We start from the raw sequence: 20,503 nt of genomic DNA, 5'->3' as shown, positions 1-20,503 counted from the left end.
CCCCTAACATTTGCCCTTTAGGAATTGTTGACCTGTGCCATATTGGGTCCTCCAAGCACATTGGACTAAAGTTGGCCAAGCCCACCTATACTGTTCTGATCAGCTACAGTCCAATGTCAACAGTTGATGATGAATTCCAACGGACGATCCTTTAATTCTCCCTGGTGATGAGCTGCTGCCAGATAAGTCTGGCAGAGGCTCTCTCATGGAGAATAAAAGAGTGCTCGCTGAGCATTTTTATCCATGGGTAGTCAGTAGAGATAGCTGTCGGATGAACAGTCATATGGCCAACAGCTTTCCAATGTGTGTGGGAGAAGAGGGGACTTTGCAATAATCCCACTGTGTTCTGTCTGTTTTAGGGCAGGTACAGATGACCGTATATTCTCCATCCACAAAAAAAATCGGTCTGATTATGCGAATCACACTTTGCTCAGAGTGTGATCAGAGTGGGGTCACAGTTTAATCAGAGTGTGGTCAGAGTGGGTTCAGAGTGTGATCAGAGTGGGGTCAGAGTGGGGTCACAGTATAATCAGAGTGGGGTCAGAGTGTGATCAGAGTGGGGTCAGAGTGTGGTCAGAGTGTGGTCAGAGTGTGGTCAGAGTGTGGTCAGAGTGGGGTCAGAGTGGGGTCAGAGTGGGGTCAGAGTGGGGTCAGAGTGGGGTCAGAGTGGGGTCACAGTATAATCAGAGTGTGATCAGAGTGGGGTCAGAGTGGGGTCAGAGTGTGATCAGAGTTGGGTCAGAGTGTGATCAGAGGTCGAGAAAAAAGAAAGTTTCCCCATCTTCTCCATCCAGCCTGTCCTTGAAAATCATACCGCACTCTGATTTCATCTGAGTGTGGTCCAATGTTTTCCACAGACCCATAGACAGGAGGCAAACTGTGCATGCAAAGAAAATTCCAGCTTCATAAAATTACAATTTTTATTTATAAAAAACAAAAAAAAATGTCAGGATATTACAGATTCAGCGATGCGTTTCGAACGTACATTGCGTTCTTTGTCAGAGTTACATGTAAAATGACTGAAGAACATTTATATAGCCAGGCGTCAAAGCGTTTTCATCATCGAGCTTATTTATATCGCCACAGTTGCGTTTTGATTCCGGTCAACTCCTCAACCGGGGTTGCCTCGATATTGAGTTTTGGGAGGTGGCTGGCCGCATGTAGGATTGTGTTAATCTGAATGGATTAAATATGCGCAGAGAATTAATGTTTTATTACTAACATGTCTGGTTTGCTGTTCATATATATTTCTTGCATATATAATGGTCTCTTTTGCAAATTTTGATTTTCCATCCTTTAGTCATGTGACTGTTTCATGTGCAATCATTGGCGCCTGGCTTTATAAATGTTCTGCAGCCATTTTATGTGTGTGCTCAAACGCATTGCTGCCTCTGTGATATGAATAAAAACATTTTTTATTCATTTTTCTAAATAAAAATAGTAATTTTATTAAGCTGGAACGAGAAATGTTGGAAGCAAAGACTTAAAGGGGCATTCCCATCTTCAAGATCCTATAAAAATATGTAGCAGGTGTAATAATAATAATAAGAATAATAAATATTAGCAAATACCTTCAATTAGAAATGTAGTATAGTTTTTCTGATTCACTAGGTCTCTTAAATGTGCAGGCATTGCAGAACCTTAGGTATCCATGGTTATGACCACTAGCAACTAGCTAACAGTCACTTCATCAGTGGACGTAACCTTGGATACCTAAGGTCCTGCACACGAGAAAAGAGACAGAGAATCAGAAGTACTATACTACATTTCTAATTGGAGGTATTTGCTATTATTACACCTACTACGTATTGGGATAGGATCTTGGAGATGGGAATACCCCTTTAATCACATACATTCTAGAACCATCACAGTAAACTAGGTTACTATGTTACAGACAACGGTAAGAAAAAGCAGCAGACTGAGAAAGCATGGACACAGGTTATTTTTATAAAGGTTAGAAGCTTTATTTTTGACTTGAACAATCCACCATAAAACACATTTCTTAATGAAGTGCTTACAGATTTCTGAAGTTAAACGGTTTATTTGAATCATATATTTGCTAGAAATAAAAGCAAATCTTATTTATGTCCAACAAAATCCAAGCGGCAGTTTAGGTATGACAATAAAAAGAAGAAAATCATATAATACAGATGAAAAAAAAATAAAATAAAGCATTGAACCACTGGCTGCTAAAAAACAAAGATGACAAGATGAAGTTCAATGTAATCTTTAAATATTGACCGATTTTTATCAAATTATATTCACAATTTGGACAAAATGCTTTATCAAATTTATAAAACAGGACGTTTAGACATCTTTTTTTTATTTTGCATAATTAAAAAAAAAAATTTAAAGAAAAAAAATTATAAAAATTGTTATTGCTATGGCGTTTCTATTATCACTTCGCATTCCCTGAAATTTAGCTGACCCTTTGGTTCAATGCAATTTACAGTGTTTCTTTTCTCAATAAATCTGTTTGCATCTATCTGTAAAGCCCCCACAAAAGAAAACAGACTGTAAAAAGCGAGTTAAAAAAATAATATGGAAAAATATATTTCCATGTACAGTTCTTATACTCCAAACAGGCCCATTAAACCATTCACTGCCAGTCATGTATGCATGTAAAAATTGGTTAGGTAGTGAAAGGGTTAATGCGAGTGTTTAATTTAATAGACGACTGAGACTTTTTTTTTGTCCGTTTTTAGTTTAACACTTTTTTTGGTGTATCTCTACTTTTTCACTTAAAGAATCATTATATAAAGGCTGCAAAATTTATGTACAAACACACAGATATATATATTTATATACATGCTCAGTTTATAAAGAGAAGTTTCATTCTTTCTTTTTAGCAACGGTGAGTTCCACTTTAGGAAGACGGACACCTGCTTTTGTTGCACTATCGTTGCTTGAGGATGAAGACACCCTGGATTTACGAGAGGCTCCACTTTCCTGGACGTTTTCATCATCACTTAATGTGACCTCATAAGAACCCTTTGATTTCGATCCCAAGCCACCAAATGTGCCAAATTTGATTTTAGAATGCTTTCCCTTCTTTTTCCCACCCTCTACCGCTAAGGATCCTTCTGCTTCTAATGTGCCACTGGGTGACGAGTGTGCCGATTCATCCTTCTCCTCACTTAAAGAGGAAGATCTGTGTCTCGTCTTTTTGCTAGTAAACAAGGAAAACTCATACTTTGCACCCTTCTCCACCTCAACTGTAGCAGACCCCAAACCTCCTTCAGCAGAGCCTAAACTGGCCTTTGAACTTTGAAGCTCACCCTTTGACCCAGACACTGAAACCTCTGGTAGATTAGCATCACTTTTTGATTTAGATTTAAAGTTCAACTTGGGCATTTTTATTTTGGACTTTTTAATTTTTATGTCGCTTTCGTCTAACTCCACATGTGCCTGACCAGACTTAGCAAACTGGACATCCGCAGAAGGAAAGTCCACATCAACCCCCATCTCTCTTCCAGACAGCTCAGGTCCAGAAGCTGCAAATTTTGGCATCATAAGTCTGGGAAAGGTAATTTTACCAGCAGAACTTTCTAGATTAAAATCTGATTTTTTCACATTCCAGCCTCCTTCAACTGTAGGACCAGATAGATCACCCTCTATTTTTGTTCCTCCTATTCTTAGACCATCAGGTCCTTTTAAAGATCCTGACAAATCTCCTTTCAAGTCTATACTTTGCCCACCAACATTAGTTCCTGGAACAGAAAATTTACTTCCAGATGATGTTTGAAAGGAAGGTCCTTTGATATTAAAGTCTGAAACGCCAGCTTTACCAGAAATCTCAACTTCTGGTTTAGCTACAGAAAATTCTCCACTGGGTAACTTAAATTGGGGACCAGACAATCCTACCTGAGTGCCAGTACCTTTCACATTCATACCTGGTAAATCAAATCCAGCGGAACTTCCAAAATCTCCTTCAATCTTTGGTCCTTTTAAACTCATATCAAAGCCTGGCCCAGATACTTTTGGCAAAGAAATGTCAGCTGCAGGCCCTTGGAGGTTGGCATCCAGCTTTGGGGTTTTGAATTTTGCATCAAAATTACCATCAGAAGCACCTGTAGAGAAGCCCGAAATACCAAATTCTGGCATTTTAATTTTGCCACTTGACCCAGAAATGTCAATGTTCGGAGGATTTACGTCAACATTTACAGAGCCCATGGTTTTAACTTTTGGTCCTTTCAAATTCACATCAATATCTGGAACAGAAATTTTTGGTGCGGAGGTGCTGACAGAAAGATTGGGTAACTCACTTTCAATATTCATTGCACCAGGTTTGACATCTAGTTTAGGGGCTTTCATATCAATTTTTGGGCCCGACAGATCTGTATCTGGTACTTCTACTTTTGGGCCTGACATACTGAAACCTGGAAGCTTAAATTTAGTTTTCTTCATCTTTGGATCTGGACCTTCAACACTAACTCCTGATGCTGTTAAATCAGCTTCTGGCATCTTTACTCCACCACCAATATCTAAATCTGGAGTCCTTATATCTGCTTTAGGGCTTTGAAGAGAACCATCACCCTTTAATTTTGGAGACTTTATGTCAAATTCAACGTCAGGAAAATGAATTTTTCCAAATAATGGTTTTCGGGTTTTAGGTGCTTTTAATCCAATCTCTCCCTTCATTCCAACATCTCCACCTGAAACATTTAAATCAACATCAGGGGCATTAAGATTTAGGTCATTATCTATATCAGGTGCACTTACATCAAATCCACCCTTTTTGCCTTTTATTTTTGGACCACTCATGTGAATTTTTGGCATTTTAAATTTCCCCTTTTTCCCCTTACCGCTGACACTTACTTCAGGCCCTTCTGGATCAAAGTCTACCTCAGGACCAGCAACCTCTACAGTAGGGGCTTTGATTTCCGCTTTAGGTGACTTAATGCCAAAACCAAACTTTGGCTTCTTAAGCTTTGGTGCTTTCAAATTACCTTCAGGGATGTCAACATCTATATTAAGTCCAGGGCTCTTTATTTCACCTTCTAAATTTGGTCCAGTGACATCGATATCTCCTTTCAGATTTGGAGCCTTAAGATTTAGATCTCCTCCTAGTTTTGGACCAGAAAAATCTCCATCCCCTTTTATTTTGGCTCCTTTCAAACTTATTTCTGGCATGGATACATCTTGTAGGTTCAGTGAAGGCATCTTAAATTTAGATCCTTTGATTTTACCATCAGGACCTTCAAGTTCCATTTCTGATACTGATGCTTCTATCTTAGGACTAGATAGGGCTAGATCTCCTGACACATGCCCTTTAGGCGGTCCAATATCTACATCCACTCCTCCTTTTGGACCAGACACATCAAATTTGGGCAGCTTAAATTTAGGCATTTTAAGCTTTCCTTCTGAACCTTTCAAATGCACATCTGGTACCTGCAAGTCAACATCTAAAGCCTCGGCATCCAATTCTGGACCCTTAATGTTAATACTGGGACCTTTTACGTCTCCTTCAAGTTTAGGACCTTTCAGATTGAGATCAACGTCCGGCATAGACATTTTTGGAAGCTGTACTGAAGGCAGTTTAAATTTGGAACCTTTAACTTTTCCATCAAAATCTATTTCTGGGGCATCAAGATCAACATCTGGACCCTTTATGTCAACTTTGGGTCCTTTGAAATCCCCCTCAACTTTTGGGCCTTTCAGATTTAAGTCAAAATCTGGCATGGATACTTTTGGCAAGTTGATATTCATAGACGGCATCTTAAAATTTGGACCTTTCAGCTTTCCTTCTGGACCCTCAATATCAATCTCAGGTGCTTTTAGATCTACATCAGGACCAGAAATATCCGCATCTACATCTAGTCCTTCCATTTTAGGACCTGAACCTGAAATACCAAATTTGGGCATTTTAAACTTGGGCATTTTAAACTTTCCATCCAGTCCTTTCAAATTAACATCTGGTGTGTCTACTTCAAAGTTTGGGCCTTCCACATCCAACTCAGGACCTTTGATATCAATATTAGGACCTTTCAACCCTCCTTCAAGTTTAGGGCCTTTCAGATTTAGATCAACATCAGGCATGGACATCTTTGGAAGCTGCATTGATGGCAACTTGAACTTTGGACCTTTGACTTTACCATCAACATCTATCTCTGGGGCATCAAGGTCAAATTCTGGGCCTTTAATATCAACTTTGGGTCCTTTTAAATCACCCTCAACTTTTGGACCTTTCAGATTTAAGTCAAAATCTGGCATGGACATTTTTGGAAGCTGCATTGATGGCAACTTGAATTTCGAACCTTTGACTTTTCCATCAAGATCTATTTCTGGGGCATCAATATCAACTTCTGGACCCTTGATGCCAACTTTGGGTCCTGTAAAATCCCCCTCAACTGTTGGGCCTTTCAGATTTAAATCAAAATCTGGCATGGATACTTTTGGCAAATTGATATTCATTGATGGCATCTTAAAATTTGGACCTTTCAGCTTTCCTTCTGGGCCCTCAATATCAACCTCAGGTGCCTTTAGATCTATATTAGGACCAGAAATATCAGCATCTACATCTAATCCTTCCATTTTAGGACCTGAACCTGAAATACCAAATTTGGGCATTTTAAACTTGGGCATTTTAAACTTTCCATCTGGTCCTTTCAAATTAACATCTGGTGTGTCTATTTCAAAGTTTGGACCTTCCACATCCAACTCAGGACCTTTAATATCAATATTAGGACCTTTTAAACCTCCTTCAAGTTTAGGACCTTTCAGATTTAGATCAACATCAGGCATGGACATCTTTGGAAGCTGCATCGATGGCATCTTGAACTTTGGACCTTTGACTTTACCATCAACATCTATCTCTGGGGCATCAAGGTCAAATTCCGGGCCTTTAATATCAACTTTCGGTCCTTTTAAATCACTCTCAACTTTTGGACCTTTCAGATTTAAGTCAAAATCTGGCATGGACATTTTTGGAAGCTGCATTGATGGCAACTTGAATTTTGAACCTTTGACTTTTCCATCAAGATCTATTTCTGGGGCATCAATATCAACATCTGGACCCTTGATGTCAACTTTGGGTCCTTTAAAATCCCCCTCAACTTTTGGGCCTTTCAGATTTAAATCAAAATCTGGCATGGATACTTTTGGCAAATTGATATTCATTGATGGCATCTTAAAATTTGGACCTTTCAGCTTTCCTTCTGGGCCCTCAATATCAACCTCAGGTGCCTTTAGATCTATATTAGGACCAGAAATATCAGCATCTACATCTAGTCCTTCCATTTTAGGACCTGAACCTGAAATACCAAATTTGGGCATTTTAAACTTGGGCATTTTAAACTTTCCATCCGGTCCTTTCAAATTAACATCTGGTGTGTCTACTTCAAAGTTTGGACCTTCCATATCAAACTCAGGACCTTTAATATCAATATTAGGACCTTTCAAACCTCCTTCAAGTTTAGGACCTTTCAGATTTAGATCAACATCAGGCATGGACATCTTTGGAAGCTGCATCGATGGCATCTTGAACTTTGGACCTTTGACTTTGCCATCAACATCTATCTCTGGGGCATCAAGGTCAAATTCTGGGCCTTTAATATCAACTTTGGGTCCTTTTAAATCACCCTCAACTTTTGGACCTTTCAGATTTAAGTCAAAATCTGGCATGGACATTTTTGGAAGCTGCATTGATGGCAACTTGAATTTTGGACCTTTGACTTTTCCATCAAGATCTATTTCTGGGGCATCAATATCAACTTCTGGACCCTTGATGTCAACTTTGGGTCCTTTCAAATCCCCCTCAACTTTTGGGCCTTTCAGATTTAAATCAAAATCTGGCATGGATACTTTAGGCAAATTGATATTCATTGATGGCATCTTAAAATTTGGACCTTTCAGCTTTCCTTCTGGGCCCTCAATATCAACCTCAGGTGCCTTTAGATCTATATTAGGACCAGAAATATCAGCATCTATATCTAGTCCTTCCATTTTAGGACCTGAACCTGAAATACCAAATTTGGGCATTTTAAACTTGGGCATTTTAAACTTTCCATCCGGTCCTTTCAAATTAACATCTGGTGTGTCTACTTCAAAGTTTGGACCTTCCATATCAAACTCAGGACCTTTAATATCGATATTAGGACCTTTCAAACCTCCTTCAAGTTTAGGACCTTTCAGATTTAGATCAACATCAGGCATGGACATCTTTGGAAGCTGCATCGATGGCATCTTGAACTTTGGACCTTTGACTTTGCCATCAACATCTATCTCTGGGGCATCAAGGTCAAATTCTGGGCCTTTAATATCAACTTTGGGACCTTTTAAATCACCCTCAACTTTTGGACCTTTCAGATTTAAGTCAAAATCTGGCATGGACATTTTTGGAAGCTGCATTGATGGCAACTTGAATTTTGGACCTTTGACTTTTCCATCAAGATCTATTTCTGGGGCATCAAGATCAACATCTGGACCCTTGATGTCAACTTTGGGTCCTTTCAAATCCCCCTCAACTTTTGGGCCTTTCAGATTTAAGTCAAAATCTGGCATGGATACTTTTGGCAAATTGATATTCATTGATGGCATCTTAAAATTTGGACCTTTCAGCTTTCCTTCTGGGCCCTCAATATCAATGTCGGGTGCTTTTAGATCTACATTAGGACCAGAAATATCAGCATCTACATCTAGTCCTTCCATTTTAGGACCTGAACCTGAAATACCAAATTTGGGCATTTTAAACTTGGGCATTTTGAACTTTCCTTCTGAGCCTTTCAAATGCACATCTGGCGTTTCTAATTCAATGTCTGGTCCTTCCAGATCCAACTTTGGACCTTTAACATCAATATTGGGACCTTTTAAATCTCCTTCAAGTTTAGGACCTTTCAGATTTAGATCAACATCAGGCATGGACATTTTTGGAAGCTGCATTGATGGCATCTTAAATTTGGGACCTTTAACCTTTCCATCAATATCCAGATCTGGTGCCTCCACATCAGGGCTGTGTATGTCAACTTTAGGCCCTTTCAAATCTCCTTCAAATTTAGGTCCTTTCAAATTTAATTCTACATCCGGTACTGACACTTTAGGGCTTGTTATATTTAATGATGGCATTTTAAATTTTGGAGATTTTCCCTTTGCTTCCAAATTAGGAATTTCCACTTCTGGTCCTCTAACATCAATGTCAGTCTTTGGAACCTTTATGTCAACACTTCCTGATTTACTACCTGAAAAGTTAAATTTTGGAAGTCTAAATTTGGATTTTTTTACTTTTGCCTCAGGTACATCAATGTCTACTTCAGGTAACCCAACTCCTAATTCTGAACCTTTGAGACTTCCTCCCTTAGCTGTAACATCTAGGTCGCCTTTAACTTTTGGCCCTTTTAGATTAAGATCCACATCAGGTATGGATACACTTGGTTTTGAAAATCCCCATGATGGCAGCTTAAATTTGGACCCTTTAACTTTACCCTCTGGTAATTCAGCAGAAAATGAAGGGCTTGAAACCTCTAAATCGGGGCCTTTAATTTCTATCTTTGGATCTGCTTCAATCTTTGCATCGGGTCCATCTAGTCCCCCTTTTAATTTGGGTCCTTTTACATTCAAATCTATATCAGGCATAGAAACATCAGGTCCCTCTGCTGAAAGGCCAGAAAACCCAAATTTTGGCATTTTGAATTTTGGCATTTTTAATTTCCCTTCAGGTCCTTCTATATTACTGCTAGGTAGTTCAATGTCGATTTCTGGTGTTTTAATGTCCACATTAGGACCTTTAACATCCCCTTCTATCTTGGGGCCTTTCAAATTTAAATCAAAATCGGGCATGGACATTTTTGGAAGATTGATGGAAGGCATTTTGAATTTTGGACCCTTTACTTTGCCATCAAGATCTACATCTGGTACTTCTAGGTCTAATTCAGGTGCATGAATATCAACCTTGGGACCTTTAACATCACCTTCTAACTTAGGGCCTCTCAAATTCAAGTCAACATCAGGTAATGACATTTTTGGAATATTGATGGAAGGCATTTTGAATTTCGGACCTTTTACTTTGCCATCAAGATCTACATCTGGTGTTTCAATGTCTACCTCTGGTGCCTTTAGGTCAACTTTAGGTCCTTTCAGATCTCCTTCAACTTTAGGACCTTTTAGATTAATGTCAAAATCAGGCATGGACATTTTTGGAAGATTTACTGAAGGCATCTTGAATTTTGGGCCCTTTACTTTGCCATCAAGGTCTACATCTGGAGCTTCAAGATCTACTTCTGGTCCTTCAATGTCAACTTTGGGACCTTTTACACCTCCTCCTATCTTGGGACCTTTCAAATTTAAATCAAAATCAGGCATGGACATTTTTGGAAGATTTACTGAAGGCATCTTGAATTTTGGACCTTTTACTTTGCCATCAAGATCTACATCTGGTGCTTCAAGATCTACTTCTGGTCCTTCAATGTCAACTTTGGGACCTTTTACATCTCCTCCTATCTTGGGACCTTTCAAATTTAAATCAAAATCAGGCATGGACATTTTTGGAAGATTTACTGAAGGCATCTTGAATTTTGGACCTTTTACTTTGCCATCAAGATCTACATCTGGTGCTTCAAGATTTACTTCTGGTCCTTCAATGTCAACTTTGGGACCTTTTACATCTCCTCCTATCTTGGGACCTTTCAAATTTAAATCAAAATCAGGCATGGACATTTTTGGAAGATTTACTGAAGGCATCTTGAATTTTGGACCTTTTACTTTGCCATCAAGATCTACATCTGGTGCTTCAAGATTTACTTCTGGTCCTTCAATGTCAACTTTGGGACCTTTTACATCTCCTCCTATCTTGGGACCTTTCAAATTTAAATCAAAATCAGGCATGGACATTTTTGGAAGATTTACTGAAGGCATCTTGAATTTTGGACCTTTTACTTTGCCATCAAGATCTACATCTGGTGCTTCAAGATTTACTTCTGGTCCTTCAATGTCAACTTTGGGACCTTTTACATCTCCTCCTATCTTGGGACCTTTCAAATTTAAATCAAAATCAGGCATGGACATTTTTGGAAGATTTACTGAAGGCATCTTGAATTTTGGACCTTTTACTTTGCCATCAAGATCTACATCTGGTGCTTCAAGATCTACATTTGGTCCTTCAATGTCAACTTTGGGACCTTTTACATCTCCTCCTATCTTGGGACCTTTCAAATTTAAATCAAAATCAGGCATGGACATTTTTGGAAGATTTACAGAAGGCATCTTGAATTTTGGGCCTTTTACTTTGCCATCAAGATCTATATCTGGTCCTTCAAGATCTACATCTGGTGCCTTAATATCAACTTTGGGACCTTTAACATCACCTTCTAACTTGGGGCCTCTCAAATTTAAGTCAACATCAGGTAGTGACATTTTTGGAAGATTGATGGAAGGCATCTTGAATTTTGGACCTTTTACTTTGCCATCAAGATCTACATCTGGCGCTTCTAGTTCTACTTCTGGTGCTTTTAGGCCAACCTTAGGGCCCTTTAGATCTCCTTCAACTTTAGGACCTTTTAGATTAATGTCAAAATCTGGCATGGACATTTTTGGAAGATTTACTGAAGGCATCTTGAATTTTGGACCTTTTACTTTGCCATCAAGATCTACATCTGGTGCTTCAAGATCTACATCTGGTCCTTCAATGTCAACTTTGGGACCTTTTACATCTCCTCCTATCTTGGGACCTTTCAAATTTAAATCAAAATCAGGCATGGACATTTTTGGAAGATTTACTGAAGGCATCTTGAATTTTGGACCTTTTACTTTGCCATCAAGATCTACATCTGGTGCTTCAAGATCTACATCTGGTCCTTCAATGTCAACTTTGGGACCTTTTACATCTCCTCCTATCTTGGGACCTTTCAAATTTAAATCAAAATCAGGCATGGACATTTTTGGAAGATTTACAGAAGGCATCTTGAATTTTGGGCCTTTTACTTTGCCATCAAGATCTATATCTGGTCCTTCAAGATCTACATCTGGTGCCTTAATATCAACTTTGGGACCTTTAACATCACCTTCTAACTTGGGGCCTCTCAAATTTAAGTCAACATCAGGTAGTGACATTTTTGGAAGATTGATGGAAGGCATCTTGAATTTTGGACCTTTTACTTTGCCATCAAGATCTACATCTGGTGCTTCAAGATTTACTTCTGGTCCTTCAATGTCAACTTTGGGACCTTTTACATTTCCTCCTATCTTGGGACCTTTCAAATTTAAATCAAAATCAGGCATGGACATTTTTGGAAGATTTACTGAAGGCATCTTGAATTTTGGACCTTTTACTTTGCCATCAAGATCTACATCTGGTGCTTCAAGATTTACTTCTGGTCCTTCAATGTCAACTTTGGGACCTTTTACATCTCCTCCTATCTTGGGACCTTTCAAATTTAAATCAAAATCAGGCATGGACATTTTTGGAAGATTTACTGAAGGCATCTTGAATTTTGGACCTTTTACTTTGCCATCAAGATCTACATCTGGCGCTTCTAGGTCTACGTCTGGTGCTTTTAGGTCAACCTTAGGGCCCTTTAGATCTCCTTCAACTTTAGGACCTTTTAAATTAATGTCAAAATCTGGCATGGACATTTTTGGAAGATTTACTGAAGGCATCTTGAATTTTGGGCTCTTTACTTTGCCTTCAAGATCTACATCTGGGGTATCTATGTCCACTTCTGGTGTCTTAATGTCAACTTTTTGGACCTTGACATCTCCTTCAATTTTAGGACTTTTTATACTAAAGTCTGGCTTAGATATTTTGGGTAGATTAAAATTCATTGATGGCATTTTAAATTTGGAGCCTTTTACTTTAATGTCAGGCACAGCAACATCTAATTCTGGTCCAGATAAATCAAGGTCAGCTTTAGGAATATTAACATCTAATTCAGTAGATTCTCCACTGGGTCCTGAGAATCCAAACTTTGGCATTTTAAATTTGGGAATTTTCACTTTTCCCTCTGAACCTTCTACATCAAACTCTGGTCCCTTTAAGTTAACATTAGGTCCTTCTAGCTCACCTTCAACTTTGGGTAAGGAAATATCTGTCCCTCCTTTCCAATTTGGGCCTCTCATATTTAAGTCAACATCAGGCATAGACACTTTTGGAAAATTAACTGAAGGCATCTTAAATTTGGGGCCTTTTATTTTTCCATCCATGTCTGCTTCAGGAGCATGAAGATCAACCTCGGGTCCCTTTAGGTCAACTTTAGGACCTTGGATATCTCCTTCCAGCTTAGAGCCCTTTAAATTAATGTCAAAATCTGGCATAGACATTTTTGGTAGGGATACTGATGGCATTTTGAATTTTGGCCCCTTTACTTTACCATCAATATCTACATCACCGGCTTCAAAATCAACCTCAGGAGCTTTAATGTCAACATTAGGGCCTTTTAAATCTCCTTCAATCTTGGGACCTTTTATGCTCAGATCAATATCAGGCTTAGACATTTTCGGTAGATTAAAATTCATAGAAGGCATCTTAAATTTAGAACCCTTCACGTTAACTTCAGGAGTTTCAACATCTACTTCTGGTCCAGACAGGTCAAGGTCAGCTTTTGGAAGACTAATATCACATTCTGGACCTTGAACATTTGGCCCTGAAAAACCAAATTTTGGCATTTTAAATTTAGGCATTTTCAGTTTTCCTTCTGGACCTTCAATCTCCATACCTGGAGCTCCAATGTCAACCTCTGGTAACTTTAGGTCCACATTATGTCCCTCTAAATCTCCTTCTACTTTAGGCAAAGACCCTTCAACACTTCCTTTCCAATTTGGGCCTTTCAAATTCAAATCAATATGAGGCATAGAGACATCTGGAAGATTCATTGATGGCAACTTAAATTTAGAACCTTTAACCTTCCCTTCAATGTCTAGATGTGGGGCTTCTATATCTACCTCAGGTGCCTTAATGTCAACTTTAGGTCCTTTCACATCTCCTTCCAGCTTAGGACCTTTAAGATTCAAATCAACATCTGGCAAAGACATCTTTGGAAGATTTACTGAGGGCATCTTAAATTTTGGACCTTTTATTTTACCCTCGGGTCCATGTATGTCTACTTCTGGTGCCTCAACATTAGCATCCACACTTACTTCTCCTTCAATTTTTGGTACCGAAATATCAGCGTCTACATGGGGACCACTTAATTCAATCTCACCTTTAGGTAGTTTAACCCTTGGACCTTCTGTTTTAAAACCAGAAAAGCCAAATTTTGGCATATGAAATTTGGGTCCTTTAATTTTAGTCTTTGCCTCAAAATCAACATTTTGAGGATCAATTTCAACTTCAGGTAAGTTCATGTCAATTTCAGGACCTTTTAAACGCCCTTCACCTTTGGAACCAGACAATCCAAACTTGGGCATTTTAAACTTTGGCATCTTAAGCTTTCCTTCTGCACCTTTTAGATTAACATCCGGTGCTTCTAACTCAACTTCTGAAGCCATAACATCTAAATCTGGACACTTAATTTCCCCTTTCAAATCGCCTTGAAGTTTTGGGCCTTTCAGGTTTAGATCAACATCAGGCATGGACATTTTTGGAAGATTTACTGAAGGCATATTGAATTTTGGACCTTTTACTTTGCCATCAAGATCTACATCTGGAGCTTCAAGATCTACTTCTGGTCCTTCTATGTCAACTTTAGGACCTTTTACATCTCCTCCTATCTTGGGACCTTTCAAATTTAAATCAAAATCAGGCATGGACATTTTTGGAAGATTTACTGAAGGCATCTTGAATTTTGGACCCTTTACTTTGCCATCAAGCTCTAGGTCTGGTGCTCCAAGATCTACTTCTGGTCCTTCAATATCAACTTTGGGACCTTTAACATCACCTTCTAATTTGGGGCCTCTCAAATTTAAGTCAACATGAGGCATGGACATTTTTGGAAGATTTACTGAAGGCATATTGAATTTTGGGCCTTTTATTTTGCCATCAAGATCTATATCTGGTGCTTCAAGGTCTAATTCTGTAGCACTAATGTCTACTTTAGGGCCCTTTAGATCTCCTCCAACTTTAGGACCTTTTAAATTAACATCAAAATCAGGCATAGACATTTTTGGAAGATTTACAGAAGGCATCTTGAATTTTGGACCTTTTACTTTGCCATCAAGATCTACATCTGGTGCTTCAAGGTCAACCTTAGGGCCTTGTAGATCTCCTTCAACCTTTGTGCCTTTTAGATTAATGTCAATATCAGGCATGGACATTTTTGGAAGATTTACTGAAGGCATCTTGAATTTTGGGCCCTTTACTTTGCCATCAAGGTCTACATCTGGAGCTTCAAGATCTACTTCTGGTCCTTCAACTTTGGGACCTTTTACACCTCCTCCTATCTTGGGACCTTTCAAATTTAAATCAAAATCAGGCATGGACATTTTTGGAAGATTTACTGAAGGCATCTTGAATTTTGGACCTTTTACTTTGCCATCAAGATCTACATCTGGCACTTCCAGGTCTACCTCTGGTGCCTTTAGGTCAACCTTAGGTCCTTTCAGATCTCCTTCAACTTTGGGACCTTTTAGATTAATGTCAAAATCAGGCATAGACATTTTTGGAAGATTTACTGAAGGCATCTTGAATTTTGGACCTTTTACTTTGCCATCAAGATCTATATCTGGTGCTTCAAGATTTACTTCTGGTCCTTCAATGTCAACTTTGGGACCTTTTACATCTCCTCCAACTTTAGGACCTTTTAGATTAACGTCAAAATCAGGCATAGACATTTTTGGAAGATTTACTGAAGGCATCTTGAATTTTGGGCCCTTTACTTTGCCATCAAGATCTACATCTGGTGCTTCAAGGTCTAACTCTGGTGTACCAATATCAACTTTAGGGCCTTTTAGATCTCCTCCAACTCTAGGACCTTTTAGATTAATGTCAAAATCAGGCATAGACATTTTTGGAAGATTTACGGAAGGCATCTTGAATTTTGAACCTTTTACTTTGCCATCAAGATCTACATCTGGTGCTTCAAGGTCTAATTCTGGTGCACTAATGTCAACTTTAGGGCCCTTTAGATCTCCTCCAATTTTAGGACCTTTTAAATTAACGTCAAAATCAGGCATAGACATTTTTGGAAGATTTACAGAAGGCATCTTGAATTTTGGGCCCTTTACTTTGCCATCAAGATCTACATCTGGTGCTTCAAGGTCTAACTCTGGTGCACTAATGTCAATTTTAGGGCCTTTTAGGTCGCCTCCAACTTTAGGACCTTTTAAATTAACGTCAAAATCCGGCATAGACATTTTTGGAAGATTTACAGAAGGCATCTTGAATTTTGGACCTTTCACTTTCCCCTCAAGGTCTACATCTGGTGCTTCAAGGTCTAATTCTGGTGCACTAATGTCAACTTTAGGGCCTTTTAGATCTCCTCCAACTTTAGGACCTTTTAAATTAACATCAAAATCGGGCATAGACATTTTTGGAAGATTTACAGACGGCATCTTGAATTTTGGGCCCTTTACTTTCCCCTCTAGGTCTACATCTGGTGCTCCAAGGTCTAACTCTGGTGCACTAATGTCAACTTTAGGGCCTTTTAGATCTCCTCCAACTTTAGGACCTTTTAAATTAACATCAAAATCGGGCATAGACATTTTTGGAAGATTTACAGACGGCATCTTGAATTTTGGGCCCTTTACTTTCCCCTCTAGGTCTACATCTGGTGCTCCAAGGTCTAACTCTGGTGCACTAATGTCAACTATAGGGCCTTTTAGGTCGCCTCCAACTTTAGGACCTTTTAAATTAACGTCAAAATCCGGCATAGACATTTTTGGAAGATTTACAGACGGCATCTTGAATTTTGGACCTTTCACTTTCCCCTCAAGGTCTACATCTGGTGCTTCAAGGTCTAACTCTGGTGCACTAATGTCAACTTTAGGGCCTTTTAGATCTCCTCCAACTTTAGGACCTTTTAAATTAACATCAAAATCGGGCATAGACATTTTTGGAAGATTTACAGACGGCATCTTGAATTTTGGACCTTTCACTTTCCCCTCTAGGTCTACATCTGGTGCTTCAAGGTCTAACTCTGGTGCACTAATGTCAACTTTAGGGCCTTTTAGATCTCCTCCAACTTTAGGACCTTTTAAATTAACGTCAAAATCGGGCATAGACATTTTTGGAAGGTTTACAGACGGCATCTTGAATTTTGGACCTTTCACTTTCCCCTCAAGGTCTACATCTGGTGCTTCAAGGTCTAACTCTGGTGCACTAATGTCAACTTTAGGGCCTTTTAGATCTCCAACTTTAGGACCTTTTAAATTAACATCAAAATCGGGCATAGACATTTTTGGAAGATTTACAGAAGGCATCTTGAATTTTGGACCTTTCACTTTCCCCTCAAGGTCTACATCTGGTGCTTCAAGGTCTAACTCTGGTGCACTAATGTCAACTTTAGGGCCTTTTAGATCTCCTCCAACTTGAGGACCTTTTAAATTAACGTCAAAATCGGGCATAGACATTTTTGGAAGATTTACAGACGGCATCTTGAATTTTGGACCTTTCACTTTCCCCTCAAGGTCTACATCTGGTGCTTCAAGGTCTAACTCTGGTGCACGAATGTCGACTTTGGGGCCTTTTAGATCCCCTCCAACTTTAGGACCTTTTAAATTAATGTCAAAATCGGGCATGGACATTTTTGGAAGATTTACGGAAGGCATCTTGAATTTTGGACCTTTCACTTTTCCATCCAGATTTACATCTGGAGTCTGAATGTCAACGTCTGGGGCTTTAATATCAACTTTAAGACCTTTCACATCTCCTTCAAATTTAGGACCTTTAATATCAAGGTCAACTTCAGGTGCAGATACTTTTGGTAATTTTATATTTGTTGATTGCTGATCAATGTTCATCACAGGACCAGCAAAATCTAGATTTGGTCCTGGTATATCAATTTTTCCTGTGGAGAGACTTGCATCTACATCTGGCACTTCCACCTTTGTCTTAGAAATTCCAAATTTAGGCATTTTGAATTTGGGCATTTGATATTTTCCCTCCAAACCTTTAAGACTAATATCGGGCGCATCCAAGTTGGCCTCTGGAGCCTCTACTGCCAGTTGTGGACCTCTTAGATCAACTCCTTTAAGATCACCTGAAATCTTAGGTCCTTTCAGATCAAAATCAATATCGGCAGCATTTAGGTCAACTTTTGGACCTTTTATATCAAATGAAGGAGCTTTCAACTCTCCATCCACCTTAGGACCCTTAAGGCTGAGATCAACCTCAGGCACAGGCACTTTTGATAAGCTGACATTTACAGACTGTGTATTAAATTTAGTCCCACCAACAGCCATATTTGTATCAATAGTACTTACATTACCTTTGGGTAGGTTTACATCAACATGTGGACTTTCCAAGTTTGACTCAGAAATTCCAAATTTAGGCATTTTGAATTTCGGCATACTTAGTTTACCTTCTGATGCATCTAAATCAATGCTTGGTGCTACAAAGTCAACTTTTGGCATTTGAATACCGTAATTGAGACCTTCCAAATTCCCTTCTACTGTAGGGCCTTTAAAATTAGTTTCAGACTTTGGGAGTTGCACTGATGGCACTTTAAATTTGTCACCCTCAACTTGTCCACCAACATTTATATCTGTAGGCTCCATGTGAACTGTGGGACCTTGAATATTTACTTTTGGCTTTGAAATATCTATTCCTTCAGAAATTTTTGGCAAAGAAACACTAATAGATTGCTTTGAAAGATGACCTCCTTCAACATTGGGGCCTTTCACATTGATGGCACCTTCCCCTTCAAAATTGGCTTGAGGGCCTGATAGATTAATTCCTCCCAATTTGGATTCTGACACCCCAAATTTAGACAAATTAAATTTTTGCATTTTCAGCCCTCCTCCTATGCCTTCCACATCAGTGAATTCTACATTTCTCTTCTGACCCTCAATAGAAACTTTTGAACCTTTAATTCCCACATCTTTAGACACAACCTCCGGAAATTTACCACCAAGCTTTAAATCATGTTCAAGTTCAATACCTGAAATCCCAGTCTCCACCCTCCTACTAGACCTTTCCGTATCTATACTTACATTAGGCATAGACATTTTTGGTACATCAACACCCCATGTTTCACTTTTACCCTCCAATAAAGTTGATCCTTTAAGTTTTAAGTCAGATTGAGCAATCCCTTCATTAGTTTCTGAGAAACCAAATTTTGGTACTTTAAACGAGGGTATGTTGATCTTCCCCGCAGAATTTTCAACCTCTATATCATTTCTTTCTATATCCACATTCTGTCCTGTTAAGGTAACTTTTGAAGTTTTTGATTTTCCTTCAAACCCTGGGGTGATGTCCACATGAGCACCAGCAGTACCAAATCCACCATGACTAGACTGAATGAGCTTGAATTCACTGTCTAGTTTTGGTCCCACATATCCAAATTTTGGCATCTTAATGTCTGCACCTGGTAGCACTATTTCTCTTGATCTACTACTTTCATCTCCAGTGATATTGATAAACTGGGACTGTGTCGAAGAAATGTTTATGTCTGTTTCAGGTATTCGAACACTTGTGGTTGAGCTTCCACTTTTTAGACCATCAGGTCCTTTAAAACCAATTTCGTGTTCTGCACCAAATCTGGACATTTTGACATCAATTTTCTTTTCATAACTCTGGAACTTTGGTCCAGAAACACTTATATCAGGCACATGCATACCAGCAGATGCTTGTCTACTAAATTGAAAACCTGCAACATTTTCACCTTCTGGAAATTCAAATTGCGCACCGCCCTGTCCTTTATATCTCACAGTGCTGGTGTGAACGACTGAAGAATCTCCTGGCATGGAGACACTGTATTCTCCACTTGTCTGCAAGCTTTTCCCAGACACATCCATTCCAGGAATTCTAATCATGGTTTTACCTTCTTCTGTCTCCACACTGGATTTTGAAATCTCCGTTATTTCATGACGTGGAATCTTGATTTTATATTCAGGGCTACTTATATCAATCTCTTTTGAGTCTTTTGCTCCTGTCACATCCACAGTATAAGCAGTGACTTTCCTGGTAACAGTGATGGTCCTTGTCTGGGTCTCTGGTTCTAGACTCTCATCAGACTTCAGACGCGGCTTAATTTTTTTTGTGTAAATTCGTCTGTACTCTTCATCATCTCCACTCTGGAAAAAAATACAGTTATTTAATGAGCTAACTGAAAAGAAAAAAAAATTGTCACATGCGTGCAAAACAGTTTAGGTGGGTTCTCCAACCATATAGACAATTTCTGATGAAAAATGTGATATACCAAATATATCTATATGAAGACAAACTCATGGGAGATGTGGGTGGCTGAACTGTGCCACCAAACTTTCTTTAGGCAAAACTAGAACTAGCCACACAGGCTCGGACTGGCCAACATGGGAGCAGGTGAATCTCACGGTGGGACCCTGTGAAGAACTGTTTATGAGCATCAGTTCTAAATTACTTTATTCAATATGTATAGATAAAGGCATGATTTATAGAAGGGCAAATCACCCATTTTAATATATAAAAGCATAAATAAATTTCTGTACTAGGGTCAGGTTA

The 20,503-nt window shown here is 38.9% G+C and overlaps 1 protein-coding gene across 1 annotated transcript in view; it reads right to left on the bottom strand.

The window, feature by feature from the left end:
* Positions 1–1,939: 1,939 nt before the first annotated feature.
* Positions 1,940–20,503, bottom strand: part of AHNAK (AHNAK nucleoprotein) — a 64,989-nt gene continuing 46,425 nt past the window's right edge. Inside the window, exon 5 of the mRNA XM_069738876.1 lies at positions 1,940–20,097. Within this exon, the coding sequence (XP_069594977.1) occupies positions 2,833–20,097 (17,265 nt within the window). The 3' untranslated portion in view covers positions 1,940–2,832. The remainder of the gene's footprint in view (positions 20,098–20,503) is intronic.

Source organism: Ranitomeya imitator, chromosome 9 (assembly GCF_032444005.1).
Source record: "Ranitomeya imitator isolate aRanImi1 chromosome 9, aRanImi1.pri, whole genome shotgun sequence".
NCBI classification, from domain to species: domain Eukaryota; kingdom Metazoa; phylum Chordata; class Amphibia; order Anura; family Dendrobatidae; genus Ranitomeya; species Ranitomeya imitator.
This window is presented reverse-complemented; position numbering and strand designations above follow the sequence as displayed.